At 40.8% G+C, this 22,506-nt stretch overlaps 2 protein-coding genes across 2 annotated transcripts; one reads left to right on the top strand and one right to left on the bottom strand.

Moving 5' to 3' along the window:
* The first annotated feature begins 857 nt into the window (after positions 1-857).
* Positions 858-14,434, top strand: slc26a3.1 (solute carrier family 26 member 3). Its single transcript, XM_071896714.2, has 19 exons — positions 858-985; positions 1,972-2,111; positions 2,912-3,022; positions 3,855-4,015; positions 4,330-4,494; positions 6,115-6,267; positions 6,859-6,941; positions 7,047-7,194; positions 8,080-8,193; positions 8,433-8,510; positions 9,173-9,268; positions 9,453-9,559; positions 10,136-10,205; positions 11,047-11,139; positions 11,249-11,344; positions 11,982-12,209; positions 13,038-13,092; positions 13,193-13,320; positions 14,414-14,434. The coding sequence occupies exons 1-19, from the start codon at positions 858-860 to the stop codon at positions 14,432-14,434; spliced, it is 2,175 nt and encodes a 724-aa protein (XP_071752815.2).
* Positions 14,435-15,913: 1,479 nt separating this feature from the next.
* On the bottom strand, positions 15,914-21,554 carry cbll1 (Cbl proto-oncogene-like 1, E3 ubiquitin protein ligase). Its single transcript, XM_071896715.2, has 6 exons — positions 21,537-21,554; positions 19,982-20,146; positions 18,849-18,955; positions 17,829-17,912; positions 17,669-17,742; positions 15,914-17,270 (listed from the first exon to the last, which is right to left on the bottom strand). The coding sequence occupies exons 1-6, from the start codon at positions 21,547-21,549 to the stop codon at positions 16,256-16,258; spliced, it is 1,458 nt and encodes a 485-aa protein (XP_071752816.1). The 5' UTR covers positions 21,550-21,554; the 3' UTR covers positions 15,914-16,255.
* Positions 21,555-22,506: the final 952 nt, after the last annotated feature.

The raw sequence follows: 22,506 nt of genomic DNA, 5'->3' as shown, positions 1-22,506 counted from the left end.
AGCAATGTCAAAAAGAATGAATGTGCACTGACTGAATAAAATATTATTTTATGACTCTACTGAATGATGAGTTTTATCTTATAGGTAAGAAATCAAGCAAATTAGAAGCTGTTCTTGACAATACTTTACTTCAGGCTGAGATGAGATGTTTTCTTGGGAAATTATTGAGTGTTCACACACAGACGATGAAACCTGATTGACTGTCCATATGTCAAAGAAGAACCTATACCTTACAGATAATTGTAGATAAATTAAAAGAGAAGAGAATTTAAGAGAAGAGGAGAAAAGAGGAGAGAAATTGTGAAGAAAATAACAGAGAAGGGAAGAGAAGAGAAATTCAGAGATGATGAGAAATTAAGAGAAATTAAGAGAAGAGGAAAAAAAAGAGAAGTTAAGAGAACAAGAGAAGAGGAATTAAGTGAAGAAAAGAACAGAGAGGGAAGAGTAGAGAAGAGAATAGAAGAGAGGAAAAAGACAAATTCCTACCTGCGATTCCAACAAAATAATCTGTTCATTGAAACCAATTTAATCCAAATTCTTTTAAGGAAGTCTGAGGAAACCTTTCCACCCATAACCTCAGGTTGAATATAAGCAAACAATAAAAAAATGCAGTAGAAATGAAAAACTTTGTGATTTCAAAGGGAGTGCCCAGATTCTGCTTTGTGTTAATGATTGAACAGAGTGAAGACAAAAAGGACAAGAAATTGATCACAGATCGCAGATTAGATACAGATAGAGTGAGATACAGATAGAGTCAGGGAAACAACGGCCAAAGGTTCTTTTAAGGATCTTATATTCCAGAAACCTTTACTTTTTCTTCTACTCATTGGATTCCTCGACCGCCTCAGGCGTTAAGGATGGCGACTCTGAGGAAGCAGTATGTGGTGAACAGGCCGCTGTACTCTGAGGACAGCTTTGCACAGGATCATGAGAAAATCTACAGGCGCCGCAAAACCCTGCTGGACCACGTCAAGCAGTACCTGACGTAAGTGAAGCCAAGATCAATTTCCTCACGTCAGGATCATACACTTTGACTTGTAATGTGCATTTCTCAGGCTGATCAGTAAGTTTTTGAATTGATGACGGATCTTAAGTCTGTCAGCACGTATTACTGTGTTGCATACAGCTTGTATACAGTCACAGATGAGCTGATGAAGGTCCGAGTGCCCAGTGTTGCAGCTGAGTCACCAAACCTCGAGTCCAAGTCGAGTCCCAAGTCCTCAGTGTTCGAATCCGAGTCCAATCCGAGTCACCAGTCACGCCTGAGTCAAGTCTCGAGTTTTCAGAACTTGAGTCTGAGTTTAGTTTGAGTTCAAGTAATTTCTGCTAGAACAAATGAAAAAGAACATATACAAATTTAAATCTGTCACATTAAAAGCTTGTTATTATTGGTTACAATGGTGAGTCTAAGTTTAAGTCATTTCATTTATTTTTTGATTTGTGTTTCGAAATAGACCAAAAATGAACAAGCAAATTTGAAAATCATAACATAAAGCTGTTGTATTTTAACTGTGTTAACAGTTTAACAGTTTTAAACTGTCAGTGGTTGTGTTGTAAGATTTTTTTTTTCTACATGTAGGCCTATATTGTTAAACAATCAGATTATCAGGTGCATATTTAGGGGTAATACTGAAAAAATGCCTATGCCTGAGGTGTGTCCCAAGTTCAAGTGCAAGTCCTCAGTGCATAAGTCTGAGTCCAAGTCCAAGTTGTGAATATTCAAGTTTGAGTCGAGTAAGGAGTAAAATTTGAGTAAAAATTTGAGTAAAAATTTGAGTAAAAATTTGAGTAAAAATTTTAATAAAAATTTGAGTAAAAATTTCATCAAAATTTCATCAAAATTGTGACTTGAACCCGATTCAAGTCCAAGTCCAGGATTTGAGTATTACAACACTGCTAGTACGGAAACATTCTCAAAAAAGATGCTAAAAATGTCAAAGTTCAGTAGACAGTTTTCTCTCTTATATTCAGCTGTGATTCGAAGCGTGTGAAGAACACGGCGCTCTCCCTCCTGCCCATCGTCGGCTGGATGAGGATCTACAGAGTGAAGGAGTGGCTGCTGGGGGACGTCGTGTCGGGGATCAGCACCGGGCTGGTGGCCATCATGCAAGGTGAGGAAGAGGAGGAGGAAAAGCAAAGAGTCTGTGAATACAAAGTCCCATCAAGTACAAAACACACTGCATTTAAACTATAAGCAAGGGTTAGACCGATATATAAGGCTGATATTGGCTTTTCATTACAAATCGGATATCAAAAATCAGTATCTTCCACCTCTGATATGACGCAGTTTGTTTGATTACATATTTATTGTAGCATTCATCAAGATTACACTGGTTATCTATAGGACACCATAAATCTGAATGCATTTTAATTGATTTTAATAGAAATTTTTTGTCAGATTTCATACAAATATGAATGAATATGTTTTATTTTATATATTGTTTTAGTGTTGCTAAGAATAAAGTTCTGGGGAATATGTTTATGAATATGATTCAGTTTGGCGGATTTTTTTTGCATGAAATTGGTCAAATCTAGAGATATTGAATATCGGCACAAAATATCGGCAGTTTCAATCCCACAATATCTGTATTGGTCTTCAAAAACAAGATGTTTTGTCAAGAACTTTAGAGACCTTTTCAAATCATCAAAGTACAAGTCAAAGTCCCAAGTCACCAGAACCCAAGTCAAGTCAAGTCTCAGGTATTCTCTTCATGCATCAAGTCAAGTGACAAGCAATTAAAGCTGTGACTCGAGTCCCCACATCTGGATCCTTCAATAGAAGTTTAAACATGAAAATCACCAACATTGTTATGAGGTTTTCACCCAACAGCAACAGCAAGGCGACTGAGTTGTTTTGCTCTGACCTGACCTCTGACCTCTGACCCCTCTCTCTCTGTATGGTCTCTCTCAGGTCTTGCCTTCTCTCTGCTGGCCTCGCTGCCTCCCAGCTACGGCCTGTACACAGCTTTCTTCCCTGTGCTCACATACTTCTTCCTCGGCACCTCAAGACACATATCCGTAGGTATGTAATGACATCATCGTGATCGAATAATTGTTTTTTTCTCTGTAAACAGAAATTAGAGAAGCAGAACGACACCAATCTGAATCCCCGGACAGGTTGAAAGACCAGGGAAGGGGTGTGAACAAGTAATTCTTCAATTTTAAAGTCACAATGAAACCACATATTGAGAGCTTCTTGTTTCATTAATGTGATGTGTAATGTGGAGAGGGATCATCGAAAAGTGTAAACCAATGGGAAAACAGTTGATGGGAGGGGCGGGACAATTCAAAAAGAGTTTTTATGTCACCTCCTGGTACAGCATGAAGTCACCACTAAAGATTTTTTGTTTTCCAGGAAGTAAAAGTAATGAGATTTTAAAATAATATAACAAGAAAATAATATTTTTGACTTTTTTTTTTGTCATAAATTGACAAATAGGTGTATGGTATGATGGTAGAATGAGCTAAAAAAGCAAAAAGGTAATTGTTCATTTCAGTGTGACGTTTCAGTGTGTTGTTACAGTACATATAGACACCATGAGGTACACAAACTTATTCTCAGTGAGTTATTCTCCAGACATTTTTATAAACTGTCTCCAGATTTCAGTTTCAAAAAAGATCTCTGGCTCTCCTTTGATAGCAAAATGTCCGCTTCTCCACAGCCAAACAGTGACAGAGGTTTTTCAGCCATTAAGCATAAACATAAAGCTTGTTTTTTGAAAGTTATCAGTGAGCCTATCGTCACGGCAAAGGCAGATAAGACCGGATGTGATATGGATTAGATATGGATGTGACATGGATGTGACATGGGACACCAACTGCGCCCCCCCCCCCCCCCCCCCCCCCCCCTCCAGGTTCCTTCCCAGTCCTGAGCCTGATGGTGGGAGCTGTGGTGATCCGACTGGTGCCAACAAACGGACCGCCGGCCAACATCACAGGCTTCGAGGGTCTGACCCAGGACCAGCAGAGGGTCCTGGTGGCGTCCTCCGTCACTTTCCTCATGGGGATCTTCCAGGTGGAGCTGCTATAAGAACTTTATTGATCCCTTTGAACTGGATATAGGTTGAACCACTTTTGTGTTATATCAATTAGCGAAAGAGAGTGGAAAAATGTATATTTATTGATGTGAAAATGTTGTAGATCATTACTTTAAAGATACAGCATTTTCTTCATGCTAAAATACAGTTTAAATTACAGATTGACAGATTTACAGATATTTAAAGTTTACAGTTTTGAGTTTAATAGCCTAGTGATATTCCCTTCTTTTAAAACCAAAAACATTGGAATTCAGGCCATATCTCTGTTGTTTTTCTCTCTTTTCCCTCCCAGCTGGGCATGGGTTTACTGCAGGTGGGGTTTGTCGTCATGTACCTGTCCGACACGCTGGTGTCCGGCTTCACCACAGCAGCCGCCGTCCACATCCTGGTGTCCCAGCTCAAGTTCGTGTTGGGGCTGGTGGTCCCAGGCATCAGTGGACCGCTCGCCATCATATACGTACGTCCATAAGTCCGAGTAATTACTGTGTACAGTTTTAAAATTATTTTGAAGGAGAGAGGGCATTCCAGTTAGCCTTTGAATGTTTTTGTTCATGTTCAGATAGTAAGAAAGATTTAGTTTTAGTTGTACAACAATTTCTCGGAGGCAGAGCTGCTCTGGAGGCAGAAATAATCTCATTGGTGAGTTAAACCTCAGTGGGCGGAGCCAAAGAACCAGTTTTTCGAAGTTAGCTAACACAAACCTGAAGGGCAAAGAAGGAACTCAAGTCAAAATATTTAAATAAAAAATGTAAAAGGCAATGACTTCTTGTTTCATTCATTCATGACCATGGCATCATGATGTTGAAGGTCAGCTAGCTAACTAGCTAACCTAGATAACTTAGTATGGATAGATTGCATTTTTAGTAGCAGAGCACTAGGCTTCATAATATTAGCTTCCTCCTCTCTTACCTTTTGTCTTTTTCACTGGACTTCAGGCTAATGTTACTTAGCCAGAAAAACTGTGGTTCTTTAGCTCCGCCCACTGAGGTTTAACTTCTTCTCCCCTGCCGCCCCGCCACTGGGTCCATCATTACAAACGCAGGTTGCACAGCCAAGCTTTGTTCAAACCCACAGAACTTTATTTTAAATTCTAGTCAAGATAACAAGTTTTCCAAAGACACCAAATGTGTCAAGCTGAATTACAGGGAAATGTGTATAAAATGATGCACAAACATCTAGATTTTTTCCATTTGATGTAATGGTGCAGCCATAAAAACATGGCATCTTGTATTTTAATATTTCATTCAATATAAGCAGAGCTTCAAGAAAGAGTTGGAACGAGCAGATACAGAATATGGACGTGACGTTGTACAGTTAGGAATATGTTTTTTTTCTAACTTTGAAGCTGCTTAAGGGGAAATTCAAGGGTAAAGTCGGGTACAAGAGCAGCTCCGCCTCTGAGAAATGTTTGTGTAACTAAAAATTCAGTCTGTGAGACATTACATTTTCCCCTTCTGCACCGACTCAGTTTATACTCATATCTTTATGCAGATAACCTCCACCAATATCTGTGACCTGGTGACACCCATAGTGATTCACAGTAGTTTTGTTCACTGTGAATGAGCAGTTGAGGGAAGACCAAAATATTTTTTTTTCCAGTTTTATCTAAAAGAGATATCATAATCCTTTTACTGCCATAGATCAGAGGCAAACTGGTGTGTCAAAGTACACTGGTTTACTGCAGAGCGAGCGCACTTGTGCCTCGAGTTTCGGCTCAAAATTATTTCATCACTTTAAAATAAAATATAGTCAAAAGTCTTCAGTTTGCTGGCCCTTTTGTATGCTTTTTGAGGCATTTTCAAGTAATTTGGTGCACAGGGTATATGTTAATTATATCAATAACATGTAACCGCTGGGATGCAAGTTGAAGAAAAATAGTGTAAAACAAAAAGTGAAAAAAAATAAACATTCTTCTTCAGGGGAGTAAATGTATGCAGGTTCGTTATGAATACAACCAGTCTGCAATCTAATATCTCTTCTTCAGGAGCCACACGGGTGCACAAAGTGAATTGGGAAGCTTGACTTTTCATTTTTCATTTTTGTGAAGTTCATTTTCTCCTTTTATTTTCTCCTCCAGACGCTGGAGGAGATCTTCGTCCAGATCACCTCCACCAACATCTGCGACTTGGTGACGTCCATCGTGATCATGGTGGTGGTTTTCATCGTGAAGGAGATAAACGACAGATACAAAGCCAAGCTGCCTGTGCCCATCCCTATAGAGGTTATCATGGTGAGGGAGATTGGCTGTTAGACTCCTTATAAGCAGCGTGATAAAATGACTCACTATGACCCAGTTTTAAGACGCTGCCGCTCTTAAATACGGTTTATCACAGCTGGCATAAATGAGATTTTATTTACCTTGTTGAAGAGCATCAGGTGAGAAAGAGCAGTGGTGGAAAGAGTACTAGACTGTCCTACTCAAGTACAAGTACTGTTACTTTGCTGATATTTTACTTAAGTAGAAGTAAAAGTACTGGTGTAAAAATCTACTGAAGTAAAAGTAAACGTTGTTAGCTGTGATCTTTTCCATGTGATTCTTAAAGGACGAGAGGACAGAGTTCAAACTGGATTCTTTTCATTGTTAAAATTTGGAAATTTCAAAATAAAGTGCACAAACAAAGTAAAGTCAGATTTCTCTTCTCACTGTGAATCGCTTCACAATTGGCCAATTTAGGATTATCCAGTTTCTGTTGTTTATGAAGATCCTACAAAATCTGTTCTCTGTAATGGATGGGATTTAAAATGTAGCTAAGTACAATACTTCAGTATAAACGCACTTAAGTAAAAGCTACTGAGTTAAAGAGTGTTTTTCTATTCACAGACTGTCATAGCTTGTGGAGTGTCCTATGGCTTCAACTTCGAGGAGAAATTTCAAGTCGATGTCGTTGGTAAGATGGTTAGCGGGTGAGTACCAAGTCCAACATTTGATTCAATAGATTATAGATAATAAGAAGACTGCTGCTACATCAGGTGACGTGGATCCTTTAATAAAACAAACACATCTTTCAGGTACGAGTCTCCCATCGCACCAAATGTGGAAATCTTCAAGGAGAGTGCAGTGGAGGCTTTCCCCATAGCCATAGTGGGGTTTGCTGTTGCCTTCTCTGTGGCTAAAGTCTACTCTATCAAGAACGATTACACCATTGACGGGAACCAAGTGAGTCCCATTTAGAGGATACTATCCTTTTCCCCATTTGTCATCAACGGGCATCGCTATCTAGTCTCCTAGTGTAGATCTGATAGCAGAAAAAAAACGAGTTCATGGGTGTCGATATTCAACAGAGAAAGACACTCCCTGTATAATTTTCAGCTCTGTAGACATGCGCTCACCGGCCACTTTATTGGGTACACCTGCTCATTAACGCAAATAGTCTGCTCCTCTGATCAGCAAATCATGTGGCTGCAACTCAGTATATAAAGTATGCAGACATGGTTAAGTGGTTTTGTCTTATGTACTCAAAAAGTACCACATACATTCAAATGCAACAAAATGTGAGTTTCGTTTTTTATTCGACCAAACATTAGAATGAGTAAGAGACTGTTGGTTCAGCATCCCAGAAACAGCTGCCTTCCTGGGATTTTCAGCACTACAGTCTCTAGAGTTTACAGATAACGGTGCGAGAAACCAAAAAACATCCAGTGAGCGAACGCAGCTTGTTAATGAGAGAGGTCAGAGGTCAAGAGGAGAATGGGCAGACTGGTTCAAGCTAACAGAAATTACACAAATGCTTCAGTCTTTATAACAGTGGTGTGCAGAAGAGCATCTCACAACACACAAGTTGTTGGCCCTTATGATAAATGGGCTACAGCAACAGATGACCAGCCGGTATGACATAGGTGTACCTAATAAAGTGGCCATTGAGGGTAAAGTTACACTGGATATTGCTTTCATTTCAAAGTGGGAGGTTGCTTTTTATTTGAGCGTTTAAAAACACAAGACAAGCAGGTCAAACGCAATCCAAAACACGTCGAAACACAGATAACAGTCACTGCCACAGAGTGTGCTTAATCCACTGAGGTGTTTTTCATCGTCTCATCCCAGGAGCTGATTGCTTTCGGGGTGAGCAACATTTTTGGTGCAACTTTCCGGTCGTTTGCAGCCAGCACGGCGCTCTCCAGGACGGCCATCCAGGAGAGCTCAGGAGGCAAAACACAGGTGAAACAAAAATAAATAAATCCAACTGTTTCCTGGATTGCAAACTTTTTATAGGTCACTATGCACTCATTTCTTTCCTCCAAAAAGATTTACCCGATCATAATTTCACTTTACAGTCTCTTTTATATCATATCACCGTATTCATTTCCCCATGCTGGCTGTATTTTTTTTACAGCAATGGGTGAAAACTGTTGCTGGTATCTGAGAATGAAACATTAACTTTTTTTTTACAACTGCAGATTGCGGGTCTGATCTCTGCGCTGATGGCGATGATTGTCACCGTGGCTCTCGGGTTCCTGCTGGAGCCGCTGCAAACGGTGAGACTGACCTCTGTGATGTCATGACTTATGCCAAAATGTCACTATTTGCAATATGTGGTTTTGTGCTCTATCTTCTTTGATTTATATACTGTATATGTGGTGGCATGCAGATAAAGATGTGTGTGATATCTTTCTTGATTTATGTACTTTATATGTATGGAAGCATAATCCAGTCAATATTAAAATTGATTGTTTTTTCTCCAGGAAATATTGGCAGACAATGTGCATACCTAAACTTGAAAATGAAAATGCAAACTGGGCTTTTGCATTTGAATTTGAATTATGTCACGATTTTTGCACACATCACTGAAAATGAAATCTCTTTAATTTTAATGTTGACTAGATTATTCTTCCATATATATGGGCAGAGAACAAAGGATTTATATTATTTTTCTATTATGTTGACTTTTCTATGATGTGTTACAAGCACAGCTGTAATTACTGTGTCAAATGTTGATATGTCAGAAAGTCAGGTGATTCTACAGGGGGGCGATGGCAGCCTTCATATTCCTTTATTGACTTTTATTAGAGCATTTTGTTATGCTGTTTATTGGGTTTCAAGTTTATTACTTGTGCAAGAATTGAATTTCCTACTGTGATGTCTATCTATCTACCTATCTATCTATCTATCTATCTATCATATTTTGTTTTTATCCCAGTCTGTCCTGGGTGCCTTGGTCATTGTCAACCTGAAGGGCATGTTGATGCAGGTCAGAGACGTCCCGTACCTGTGGAGGAGGGACAAACCAGACTGTGTAAGTCCTTCATTGAATGTGCATATAGTATAGCATTTTGGAATGAAACCCTTCACTTTTTATTTCCAAAATGGATATAAACAGTTTTGGAATTAAACCATTCTGTAACTGATTTGCCTCAGCCTGTTTCCTTTAAGTACCTGACCTCGTGTCCGCTCCCCCCCCCCCCCCCCCCCTCCTGCAGATAGTGTGGTTGGGGACCTGCGTGGGTGCCATCCTGCTGGGTCTGGATCTGGGTCTGGCGGTGGGACTCGGGGTGGAGCTGCTCACCGTCATCTTCAGGGCTCAGTTGTAATTACGCAATTCATGATATGTGACAGCAGTTTGCAGGCACATTTGCATGTTAGGCTGTTAAAGGTGCACTAAGTAATCTATGGCCTTTATTGACCCCTACTGGTGACCAGAGGGAATTACAACAACACTGATAGAACTGATCTCCTCCTAAATAAGTCTCTGGACTCACCAACGTCAGATCTTTTGGTATAAAGTATCACAGACCGGGCAAACGAGCTGTGTGACGTTTACTGACCTCACACTGCAGGATTTCTGGGTACTGAAGTTTACATTTTTCACACAGTTACCTCGCTGCCATTTGGAGCCTCCAACGTGCGAAGTTGCCTAGTGCAGCTTCAAAAAAAAGATTGATTAGTGATATTTTCAGACCTCATGGGATTATGACGATGACCTTGATGCCATTTGGTGGACATTTCTATCCAAAGTGCCTTACAGTACCATGAGTACAGATAATTACAGCATGGGTCTGGCCCCAGTAGACTCAGTAAAGCCCTGAGAGTGTTAGTGTCTTGCTCTACCCACTGAGCTACAGAACCAGATTTATGTTGTGAACCTGTATTTATGTTGCTCCAGTCCCCGCTGCTCTGTCCTGGCTAACATCCCTGGGACGGACCTCTACAGGGATTGTAAGGATTACCTGCATGTAAGTATATGTAGAAACATAACATAACATATTTCCTGTTGTAAACATTATTACCTGTTGGCAGAGGTGGGGACTCGTGTCGCACGACTTGGACTCAAGTCAGACTCGAGTCACAATTGCTTGAGACTTGATTTGATGCATGAAGAGAAGACTTGAGACTTGACTTGACTTGGGTTCTGGTGACTTGGGACTTGACTCTGACTTGTACTTTGATGACTTGAAAAGGTTTCTAAAGTCTTGACTTGAGATCTTGTGTTTGTGTAAATGACTTAGATTGAAAGTGATGAGATTTGTTCCAGCAGACGACTGAATTGAAATTCTGTTTTCTGAATTTGTATGGAATGATTGAATTTATTGAAGTTGAAACTGATGATAGAAATCAAACTCATGATGCTCTTACCAAGTTTTTATCCTATTAAAACCATATTGCATTGAAAAGTCCTAGATATTTAGTTTTCTTTAAGATATTAAATTGATACTGGACTCTTGATTTGTTCTGACTTGACTTGCTGTTCTACATTTAGACTTGAGACTTGACATGAATGACATGGACTTGACTTGGACTTGACTTGGTAATCTACATTTAGACTTGACTTGAGACTTGTGCCTCAAGACTTGAAACTGACTTGGGACTCGAGCAAAGTTGACTTGGTCACACCTCTGCCTGTTGGAATGTTGTTGGTCTGCAGCTTTTGAGTTTGTTGAGAAGCTGCTTTCTTGGCCAGGTCAGATTGTAAAGGTTAAATGAAATAAGATAAACCTAACACAGTTGCATGCACTCTCTCACAGTATGATGCCGCTCTGAATCATGTTTTTTTTAATGTGATCCCTCCATTCTCAGATGTACGAACCAAAGGGAGTAAGGATCTTCAGGATTCCCTCGCCGATCTTCTTTGCCAACATTGAGTTCTTCAGGGACAAGCTTGCAGAAGCTGTATGTACACCGCAGCATAGATTACTCCTCTGCTTCAGTTCAGTTTTCTCTTGTGGTAGACGCCTTGTAAGAGAACAGGAATCATAATGTCGACTACTGTTTGTTTCAGGTCGGGTTTAACCCACTGAGAGTACTGAGGAAGAGGAACAAGGCCCTCAGGAAAATCAAGAAACTCTTAAAGAAAAATGATGAACGCATTATAGAGGTGAGTCCGCCAAACTGCTAAACCACTGAGAAAAATCAAGCATCAATGATCACTAAAAAATGTTCTTATAAAAATGTTTTGGACACAACACCATAGGTGAGAATATGAAGGATGATTGATAGCACAAAATGAAAAACACTTATAGTATTTTATGAAGTATATCAAGTAAGTTAAGTCATTGGCTGGCAAAATAATAACACTTTTACAGTGTAAATATTGAATGATGAACTTCACATAATGACTTATTTTCATCAAAATGGATCCATGGTGTTTTTGAAACAAAGTCTTCATATCTTATTCATCCAGTAAAATCACACATATATTCTTTTTTTTTTTTTTTACTTCAATCAAAGATTGAAGATGAGGAAATATTTTATGGAATGAAATAAAAAATCTGAAATATTTTATTGAATGAAAATGAATGCAGGGCTTTTCATGCGGCCTTTAGCCCAGGAATAAAGGCCATTACGAACCTTTAAAGAAGAGCTTTTTATGGTTTTACACTATTATAAAGATTTCTGTCTTTGATTTCAAATATCACCAGTCAGCCTCCAATAAAAAGCAACACTCCCACAGCTATTTTGTTGCATTAAGCCGACATTTCCTACATTTGTCCATGGAGGTATTTACGACGCAGAAAGGCGTTGGTGGTTTGTTTCACCAAACATCTGTGGACTCGGAGGACAAGAGCAACATGGAGGACCTGGACCTGCCCACCGACTTCAAGGACCTTCCCGTCCGGATCGACTGGAACGCCGAGCTTCCCGCCAACATCAGCGTTCCCAGAGTGGAGCTGCACAGCCTGATCCTGGACTTCGCTGCCGTCTCCTTCCTGGACATTTCTGCTCTGAAGGGACTCAAAACGGTGAGGCTAACAGCAGATACATGTAGGCATATGTGAGTTAATTCAATACTAGAGGTAGTGAAACTGAGAAAAAAATGACTTCAGCATGTATCTCCTGCTCCGAGAATAGTATTATTGCCATAGAAGTGGGCTGTATATCATTTAGTAGTATTTACAGGTAGAATTTTTGTTTATATGAAATCCAAACCCCGCTCATGACCTTTGACCTGTAAAATACATAAAAAGTTACTGCTGTTTGCCATTGTAGGGCAGAATAGGGAGGTGGAATCATTAATGAATTGTTTTTTCACTCACATTTCTGCTTAATTAAAGCTCCAATATGCAACTTTCTGGCTTGAGGGCACAGGGTGCATTTTTAGTCCCGCCCTCCTCAAGTTCCCGCCCCGACACTTGTCACTCATCTTGATGAGCTGACTACGTTAAAGTGGAAATCCACGAGTCAAGCATTTCTATTTTTTTTATTTTGTCTCCATCTTTGTTGCTAAGCGCTCATCGCTGTGGTGTTTCTGCACTGCACTTCCCACAGATCACCTTCACCATCACATCAAACAGTGTGGGCGGAGCTTGGATTTTCTGTTGATGCAGTTTGAGTTTCTCTTTTCTTTGTCTGTTCAGCCATGGTGGCTATCACTGCTGATTTAGGCAGGAACACACAGGGTCACAGACAGACACTGACTGATAATGTATAACATCCTATTTATTCATTGTTATTTTAAGGTGAAAAAAAGTTACATATTGCAGCTTTAATTTAATAAAAACCTACTGTTTACTACAAGGGCTGCAAAAAGGATTTAGTTCTCATATCAAAACTCACTGAATCCTCCACAGATGCTGAAAGAGTTCATCCGTATTGAAGTGGATGTTTACATCATTGCTTGCGATGGTGAGTTTTATCTGCATCCTGGAATCAGCACTGATGACACTAACAACAAAGCGTAAATACTGCTTATGCAAACCGCACCACATATCCCATGTGTCTGCAGTGTACATCCTGGAAAAACTGCACAGCTGCATGTTCTTTGACGATGAGATCCAGACCTCCATGTTCTTCCCAACGCTGCATGACGCCGTGCTGCACGTGCTTCAAAAACACAAAGACCAAAGTCGTTTGGTGAGGAAACACTAAATATCGTTTGTTGGTTAGTGTGTCATTCTCTCTGAGCCGGCCTTCTGTACGGATGCTCGCCCTGGATTATGAAACAATACTACTTCACATATACTGTCTGTTTGGTAAAAAAAAACTTACAAGAAGTAGTTTTGGATGCTAAAATAAAGTGAGCATCTATACATGGGTGTTTCTTAGCTCCTGAAGGACTGAAAGCATGACTCCCTCCATTGTTCACCTGGATCCTGTTTTCCCATCATACCGATCGATTCTGATCAAAATCTCATCAATTGCTTCACTATAGAGCTACTTAAGTCTTGCTTACCTTCATCGACCCCAAAAGCACCCAAAGCATGTTTTTTTCAACTGATCGGCATGATGGAAAATGATGGGAAAATAGAGTCCAGGTCAAAAATAGTCAGAGTTAAGGCCCATTCACATCTAGAAGTAGAAAAAATTACTAGAACTATAAAAAGATTTAAATTGTCCAAAGTAAATAGAATGTCTGTTCCCACTATAACTATAAAAACATCCAAAATGATAAATATAACTATATTTTTCATTCGATCTCAGAGCGATTTTTTTGATGCAGACAAAGATAAAACATTTTCAACCAATCAAATTTAAGTTTTAAGAAAGAAGGGGGCGGAGCATTTGGTAACTCACTGCAGTGATGCTTCGTTTGCTGAGGAACTGATCACAGATATAGTTGTATTGTGAATGCTGAAGCAACAATATATTGATATAGTTAACTGAAAAGGCCTTTATGCTTTAAATGTAGGCTCTGACAGTGAATGAATATGAAAAGGACTTCTTGTGCATTTGCGATCTAATTATAAAGTTGAATTATACCAAATTTTACACAACATAGTGGAGAAAAACCTGTCATGTTTGATCTTTGTCCCACATTTGTACATTTGTGTCTAATAGATTGGAGCTAAATCTATCAGAACCTTGCAGAGTTCATTTACATTAATATCTTGGACCTGTGTATCTGTGTTGGGTGTATAGGCAACAATCATGCGAAACACATAAGCAGCTATGATTCTTGTATTTACAACTCTTTGACTCTCATGTAATTTTAACTTCTTTCTCCCAGCTAGCAGATACCAAACTGTAGAAGAGCAACTGTTCCAGGGTCCTCCGGTCAGATGGAAGACTTGTTCCAACCACAGACACATCACATTAAAATGTAGACAGAATGCTTCTTGTTTAATACACAGTACCACTTTAGTCTACTCTAGTCTTTATACTGCCACTGTGCTCTTTTTTTGTACATTTTGTAAGGGAGTTTTTCTGATAAATACCATACTAAAAAGTCTGCATAAACATTTGAAGACTTCTGACAATTTAGGTTAATCATTCAATATATCTAAAATATAGAGGATCCAGTCTGTAAAGTGTCATTTTGTCAACCAAGGATTTATGTTACCTACTATAGTTTAAGATGTTCTTTCATTTGTTTAAATTTTCTGCAATAATTTTGAGAGAATAAATGTCTTTTTTTTTTTTCAAATGCTGGGTATCTCATTTTTGAGTGAAACTCTTTGTTTCTTTAATAAAGGCAATGTTAATGACTTGAGGGGGTTATTACAGTGTTTGATGTACAAGAAAGACAATCAAATGCATCGCAACAAATGCCCAAATTAATGTGCCATATGTGACATCCTTGACCAAATTGGCCAAATACAGTCCTTTAGCAGGGTAAGGCAGGTTTCAGAGAGCCAAGGACTTTTTAATGTTTGCTGGAATTGAATTTAAGACCAATTTAAAAACCAAAATAAAGACACAAAGCTGTCAAAACCAGCCTATTTGCAATTTAACATAACTAATGAAAGTTCTTAAAGTTAAAAGATGCAGGACATACACTCTTATGGGTCATGATGAATTGTGTCTACTAGAGCAGAAATTATGAAAAAAACAAAAAACAAAACATGTTTTGCATACTGTACTACCAACTCTGTTCTGTATGAATCTAAGATTGGACATGCAGCACAAAGAAACCTGTTATTGTATAGTGGAAAAATAGAACTTTATATCACTTTATAACTGTGACATTTTAAAACCTTTTAAGACCTTAAATTGAGATAATTTTGAGACTTTTTAGAAGGACCAACAGATGTTCTGTCTGATAAAAGTATGGATCAAGCATTAATTACACATGCAGAAGTACTACTTATGATGACAGATACCCTTTGAAGAAGACAAACTTGATCAAAAGACAAAAAATGGGAGGTAATTCCTGGATTATAAGATGAAAACTACAAACTTAACCAAAGAACTATGCAAAATCCTTTAGCATTTAAATGAAGGTGACACATGTTCTGGTCATAAGTTTTGTTTTCTAAAGATGGAGTTCCAAGTTTTTCACCCTCTTATTTTTGACATTTGATAGTCTGTCCTTGACACAAATGCCTTATCTCTTTAAATATATCTCCTCTCACCCAAAAGGAATGTTTTCCTTCACAGCTCAAGATGTTAAAATGTTAAAAAATGCTGTTCTCAATGTTCACAAACCCCAGAAACATCTACAAAATAAACCAGCGTTTGAACTGATCCTTCAGCAGCCGTCGTATCAAACACAGATGAGATGGAAATCTGTCGTTAAAAATTTATTGAGACATAGTTAACGTCTTTCAATGTACAGTACATATGCGTGAAGTCAGTTTGACATATATACAGACATATTTACCATAAGCTATTAAAAAAAAAAAAAAAAAAAAGGACATTCCTGCTCTTCTCCAAGTCTATAGCATGTTCAGCATGAAGTTCAGTACAATTAACTAAAATGTGCACCACATACACATTTGCATCTGGGTAGTTTTATCAAAGTGAAAGTCCTACATCCTGTAACCCTGAGGTTTACTATCACATTATGCAGACAAGTGGTATGGAATAGAGTGACACAGTTAGACCATTGCCCATTCGTTCGGTTGGCAGTTTACTGGTAGTACGGCCTGTAGCGGGCCTGGTCGGGGTGGTGCGGTCCGGGCATCTGGCCCTGGGGCGGGGGGCCCTGCATGCGTGGAGGGGGTGGCCCTCTCGGAGCGGGCCACATCCCAGGACTGAGCCCCCCCGGCTGGCTGAAGGGGGGGCTGAGGGTGCCTTGGTCTTCCGGGAACTGCTGCATGGAGTTCGGGTTGTAGTGATGAGGCGGGGGGGCGTTGACGGGCGGGCCGCTGTGTTGTGGCGGCGGTCCCGGGGGTGGGTGGTTCATGTAGGGGGGCATCTGGCCCATGATGTGCCCCGGTGGCGGGGTGATGGGCGGGGGAGCGGAGGTCATGGGAGGAGGGGGAGCCTGGTTGTACACCATGTGTGGTGTCCCGGAGGCCTGAGGAGGGTGCTGCATAGGGTGGCTGATGGGAGGCGGAGGGGGAGGCGGCGGGCCGTAGTGCTGCTGCGGTGGCGCCATCATGTGGTGAGAGTGGGACACGACGGGCGGCTGGCCGGGGTAGTCCCCGGGGTGGTGGTGGGGGGGCTGGGCGGGGCCCGGCCCGGTGGGGATGGTGTCCCGAGAAGACGACGAGTCGTCCTGGATGGGCACGGTGATGAGGTTGCTGTGTTTACGGGTGGTTACCGTGGCGATGCGGAACGTCTCTGGACCCAGAGCGGAGGATGGGGGCGGGGCTTCGTGAGCGGCCGGTGGCGGCTGGCTGTAGGGGTCGTGGCTGCCGTGCTGCAGGGGGTTCTGGAGGTGGACGTGGTTCTTGGGCAAGTGAGGCGGGGGAACGCGGAACCGGTCGGGGACCTCGGAGGCCGGCGGCAGGTGCACCGGCTCCGGACGGCCCGCCGAGGATTTGGCTGCCCGCATGTGGCGGTGGTTGACGTGGGCCTGCAGGTCGCGCTGGGACAGGTAGGTGCGCTTGCATCCCTGCACGATACTACACATGTAGAGGGAACCTCGCTGGCACTGCTCAATGCGCTGCACCGGGTCTGTGCAGTTGTAGAGGGTGAGGCTAAACACAGAGACAGATGTTCAGTGACACACAGCAGCAACACACACGCAAACACATTTGAGGAACTTTCAAACATTCAAAACGCAACATGTCTGTTTTAGAAAAATGCTGCTACATCAAATTCAGTCAATACTTCAAAAACACATGATTCTCCCCTCAAAATTTAACTATTTTAAGAAAAAGTCTTAAAATGACTAAGAATTTCAATATCAAGCCTTTATGTCTTTCATTTTTATGCCAGTAATCATTTTGTAAGAGGGAGGATCATTTTTTTCACCAATGCTGGCTATCTCATTTTATCAGAGACTCAGTTTTACAGCAACATGTGTAGTAATGTTGCCTGAATAAAGACCACAACACAATGAAATAGTTAAAATGTCATCTCCTAAAGAGCTTACCCTGGGCACATCTTGTCTCCCTTCTTCTCATGGAGCAAAGCACAGTCATAGCAGAAGACGTGTTTACACGGGATCTGAGGAGTTAGAGGATAAAGGTTAGATGTGAGACTTCCTCAAAGAGTCTTCCTGGAGACAAAAGTCAAATCTAGGAAGTACATACCATCCGTCCATAGAGCTGAATAGGAAGACCGCATTTGTCACAGAAGTGAACGGGTACTTCATCCTTTTCACCGATCAAATTCAACTGCCGGAAAAGGAACAAGGTCAGAATCACAGATCACAAACCTTATTTCTCACCCAATGATAGGACGATTATCTTCACTTCTCTGTTCTGCCGGTGAACCACTCTTCTCTCTGTTGTGCTTTGTCTGACCAATCAGCAAGTGAAAAGTAAAAGGCTGTTTCTTTTGTCTTGGAAGCCACAGTTCCCTTGGGGTGAAAATGACCAAAAGATATCCTACCATTCAATTTCTGAGTAAGATGGAACGAGCTGATAATTACTGCAAACACACACTTGATGCCCAAGACAAGCACTGAGCCTGTATGTTGGTAAAGCTGCTCGCTGACAAGCCCTCATCAAGTTTATGCATTGGTAAATTGGATGAATTAAGAATGTGACCAGCCTAATAAATCTCCCCTCTGGTTTTTGTTTTGTTTTTGCCCGTTACAGAAAAGCTTCTGTCAGTTATCAGGGCTCATCCATGAAAGTAATAACTGCAACGAGGGCAAATTTACATTTTGTTGTCAAAAATCATGCATTTCAAATGTATTAATTTTTTTCCTTATTGTAATCTATTTTTCTGTCACTTTGCTCTTGTATATTATGAACATTTTATAGCTATAAATGACTTGCATTTATGAAAAAGTGGTAATTTTCATTTTTGCCCTCTGGGGTAGTGAAACTATACTAAAGCAAGTAGAAACCTGACCAACTGGCTTGACCAAGCAAATGGAAAACATGTTAATGTGGAACCCTTTTTTTTTAGGTCATTCTGAAGTTTGAGATACTCCTCATACACACCACAACAAGGCCTTTAGGTTGAAAAGACAGCAGAAAATGAGACTGCCTTGGGTTAGTAATGAAATTTCTGTCACTGACACCTGTCTGACAGTCTTGACTGGGCTGTTGAGTTTAGCCTGTTTGTCGACGGCTCACAGATATTCTCCACTGCTCATGTACCTTATAGTCCCAGAAGAGCTGCTGGGGGAATCTTCTTTGACTTGCAAAAACATCGCCGGCCTTGGCGCCACAATCAAACCTCTCTTCTTGCTTAAAGCCAAAGCTATCTGTAAAACACAGAAAGAACAGCTGATGAGGCAAATCCAGAAACACCATGAAAGCCCTGATCATCTGTGACTCAGCGGCCTACTGCAGTGGTTTCCAAAGTGTTTCCAAGAGTATGATAGCATAAAATGTTTCAGTGATCTAAAACATCAACAGTAAACATCAGGTTTTGGTGCCAGTCCCTCAGAATCAAAGAGCAAAGGCTTCTTTCTAGAGCCGCCATTTTGTACCAATGTTCAACAATCATACAGGGAAAAAACCATCGTAGAAGAGGAGAGAGACCAATTTCTCAACCAACAGTAGCCTCAATAGTCCACAATGCAATGCAGCCACAAGACATGTTGAACACAACATGTCTTGTGGCTACATTGCATTGAGTAAGGGGCGTGGCTGCTATCATAGACCCAACGTTCACAACTTAGATGGCTAGCAGCTGTATTTCTTTGCCCACACGCCCACCTTTTATTGAAAGCAACAAGTTCATGCTCGTTCTCTGCAAGTTAGGAAATCACTAACTGAAGTAGAAGTAGAGGAGGCAGGTTGAGGGAAAGTGTGTTCACTAAAACTGCAAATTACAACAGTTCATCACAACATAACTCCTGGGAATGCACTGAACATCACAGATTGATGATAACAGTGTAAGACTATCTGAGGATGGATTTTCCTTTAATACATTTTTATTTAGGGTTCCTTGAATGGGAACGCCTGGCCTAATGCAGATACTATACACCTGAGGAGGCGCGGTGTAAATGTAATGACCTATGTCACATGTTAACTGTCCTTTCTCACACACTTCCTATCAGTCTCCACTAAAAATAATTAAATTAATAAAGAATTTAAAATGAAAACATCCAGTATGCATAGGCCAAGGTGTAACATTGCAACACGTCTTTCTTTCCATTAGGCTACATGAAACCGAACTTAAGCCTCGACTGTGCACACTGTGGGAACACTCCCAGTAACTACACTGATTTTTAAAATAACGGCCTTGAAAAAGCAAAGTTACACTGTAAATAAATGAAACCCACCGTCTTCTCCAGCCTGGCTTTTAGACGGCCTGCTGGTGGATCTCTGGGTCCGGGTCTGAGGTTTGCTCCTTATGGGCTGTTTGGATATGAGTTTGATGGGGATTCGTCTGCGGACGTCTGGGCCACCCAAACTCCCCGAGCCGTCGCTTCCTTGAAGATCATTGTCTGCTGGGAAAAATTTGGTAGGATTAGGTAGGTAGGACAGATCATGAACTCACTGTACTTCTGTACGACTAAGTGCAGTTAGTCAGGGATTCACAAATGATTTCATATTATGGGCCCACAAATTTATACACATAAGGCTATGGACACCATTTTGATAAGATTTTGTCAGAGCAATTTTTTGTTGGATATGATTTGGCACAGAATTTAATACTGTAAGATTAACAGTGGGGAGGCGAAACCTGATCAGAACAGTCACTCCTTTAATGTAAATGATCAAAATAATAGATATCCCATCTGCTGCATCTAGAGACAGACTTTTAGAAGTGCACTTGGGGAAAAGATGGAGAAAGTCAGGATGTGTGTGTGGACCGTGCCAGGTCCCACCCTATGCCACTGTGTAGGGGAACTGTTACAGCGAGTGTCAACTGAATGGATAAATAACTTAAGATACCAGAGAGGCCATGTATTGTACAGGGGAAATAGTTTAGTCGTCATTAAAGCTGTGAAAGATGACCCAAAGAGCGCTTGACTTTTTCAGAGACCCTGCAGGTTCAATTAAACCATTCCTCACTTTGCTGGGACCTCTGGAAGCTCCGCAGGACACTGGGAGTCCCCGAACCCCACTTTGGGAACCGTTTCGGGCCCCGCCCTCATGCTTCACGAGTAATGTAGGCGGTATAACATGGGGATGTGATGCGACTGAATTAATATCTAACTTTAACGTTTAAGTTACCGAACTTGCTGTTGGCTAGCTAGCTAGCGGCCAAATATAACTTCAAGTTATAACGTTATAATAATCTTTACTGGTCTACGCTACAAACAGATAAGCAACAATTAGTGGGGATGGACTCTCAAACTCCTCTTCCATGGCAAATCCTCTTTTTGACATGCCATTATTTACTGCAACCACCAAACCAGTACAGCTGCCGTTAGCTTGGTTAACATGATGTTAACGTTGGCCAGGAAGCACTCGCGCCCCAACTGTTACGCCAACTTAAATGTGGAAATGGCATGGTTTGCTATTTAATAACGTAATTATATTCATTAGATTGCAAGTTTGAAGGTGGCTGTGTGGCGTTGGTTTAATTAACACGTAGCTACTAATCACGGACTACTTCACTTTTTATGCACACAAGTATCTTGGCTAACGTCCGATTGCCGTTGGTTAGTTACGATTTGCTAGCTAGTGTTAGCTGGCTAGCTAACCTGGACAACGTTAGCTTTAGAGCTGCTATAGGTGATAACAGGATGTCGTAGCAAAACCGCGGGGTGCAAGTATGATACACCGTTATCTGAGGAGCTGTTAAAACTAAAAGCTTATGACTGCGTAGTGAAAATAAATTACATAAAAGGAGTTTGCTAACGTCGGCCCGCTAGACGTTTTGCTTACCGCTTTGGTCCATGATCCAACGAGTGAACACAATGCATTGTGGGATAGAAAGGGGCAGGGAAGGAGAGGAGGTTGAGGGAGAGGAAACAAGAGGTGAGGAGAGGAGGAAAGAGGACAGGAGGAGAGAAGACAGGGCAGGAGAAACGGGGATAAGAAAGGAGAGAGTTGAAAGGAGGAAGAGGAGAGGAGATTAGGGAGGAGACAAGAGAGGGGAGAAAGGAGGCCCCTGTCAGTCAGAGCAGGCAGCCTCAGCAACTTTTACAAACTTATGACAGACCTCTTCATCTCTAAGGCCATGCTGTTCTGCTCACTCTAAAGAATATTCTCCCTCTTGCCAAATCTGCCCATCCTCACAGTCTTAGTTACTCTGCCACATTTAATCTATCTGTCCTCTGTGGTCAACCACTTGTTACTTTTAATCAAATTTGAGGTTTCCAATTCAATTCACAAAGCCACGCATCAAATAGTGAGAATGTGACTTAGTTGTGTTCCTACACAATAAATGATGTGTTACTTTATGATGTGAAACTTTTATTGATCTCCGTTGGGAAATTCTGTTTTTGCCAATTGCCCCCCTCCATCAGGAGGTCAGAGGTCAGGTAAATTAACTACAGCACCCTTAGAGCTGATAGGGGTTCAGTATCTGAGATATGGTAGCTAGCACTGGTAGAAGGGTTAGGGTTCAATTTCATGATTATTAAAGTTTCATTGTATCTTCCAAATACCACTGATCTATTGAAGTATTTGCTAATCAGTGTACCTACAATATATCAAGACAAAGTTCATGTTCTTTTGTTTTGTCTGTCTTTGTTGTCATGTATTGTGTACTTATGGTTATATATGTTGTGCATATGATGGAAAATGAAAATAGAAATGATATATATATATATAAAAAGATAAAGTTCATGTTCAGTTTAACATGGTTGCATTTAACTACCAGGCCTCTTAACCTCTTTTAGATAGATTTAAA

Source organism: Centroberyx gerrardi, chromosome 24, assembly GCF_048128805.1.
Source record: "Centroberyx gerrardi isolate f3 chromosome 24, fCenGer3.hap1.cur.20231027, whole genome shotgun sequence".
Taxonomy (NCBI): Eukaryota; Metazoa; Chordata; class Actinopteri; order Beryciformes; family Berycidae; genus Centroberyx; species Centroberyx gerrardi.
The sequence above is the reverse complement of the archived record's forward strand: the minus strand, read 5'-3'. Positions and strand labels throughout refer to the sequence as shown.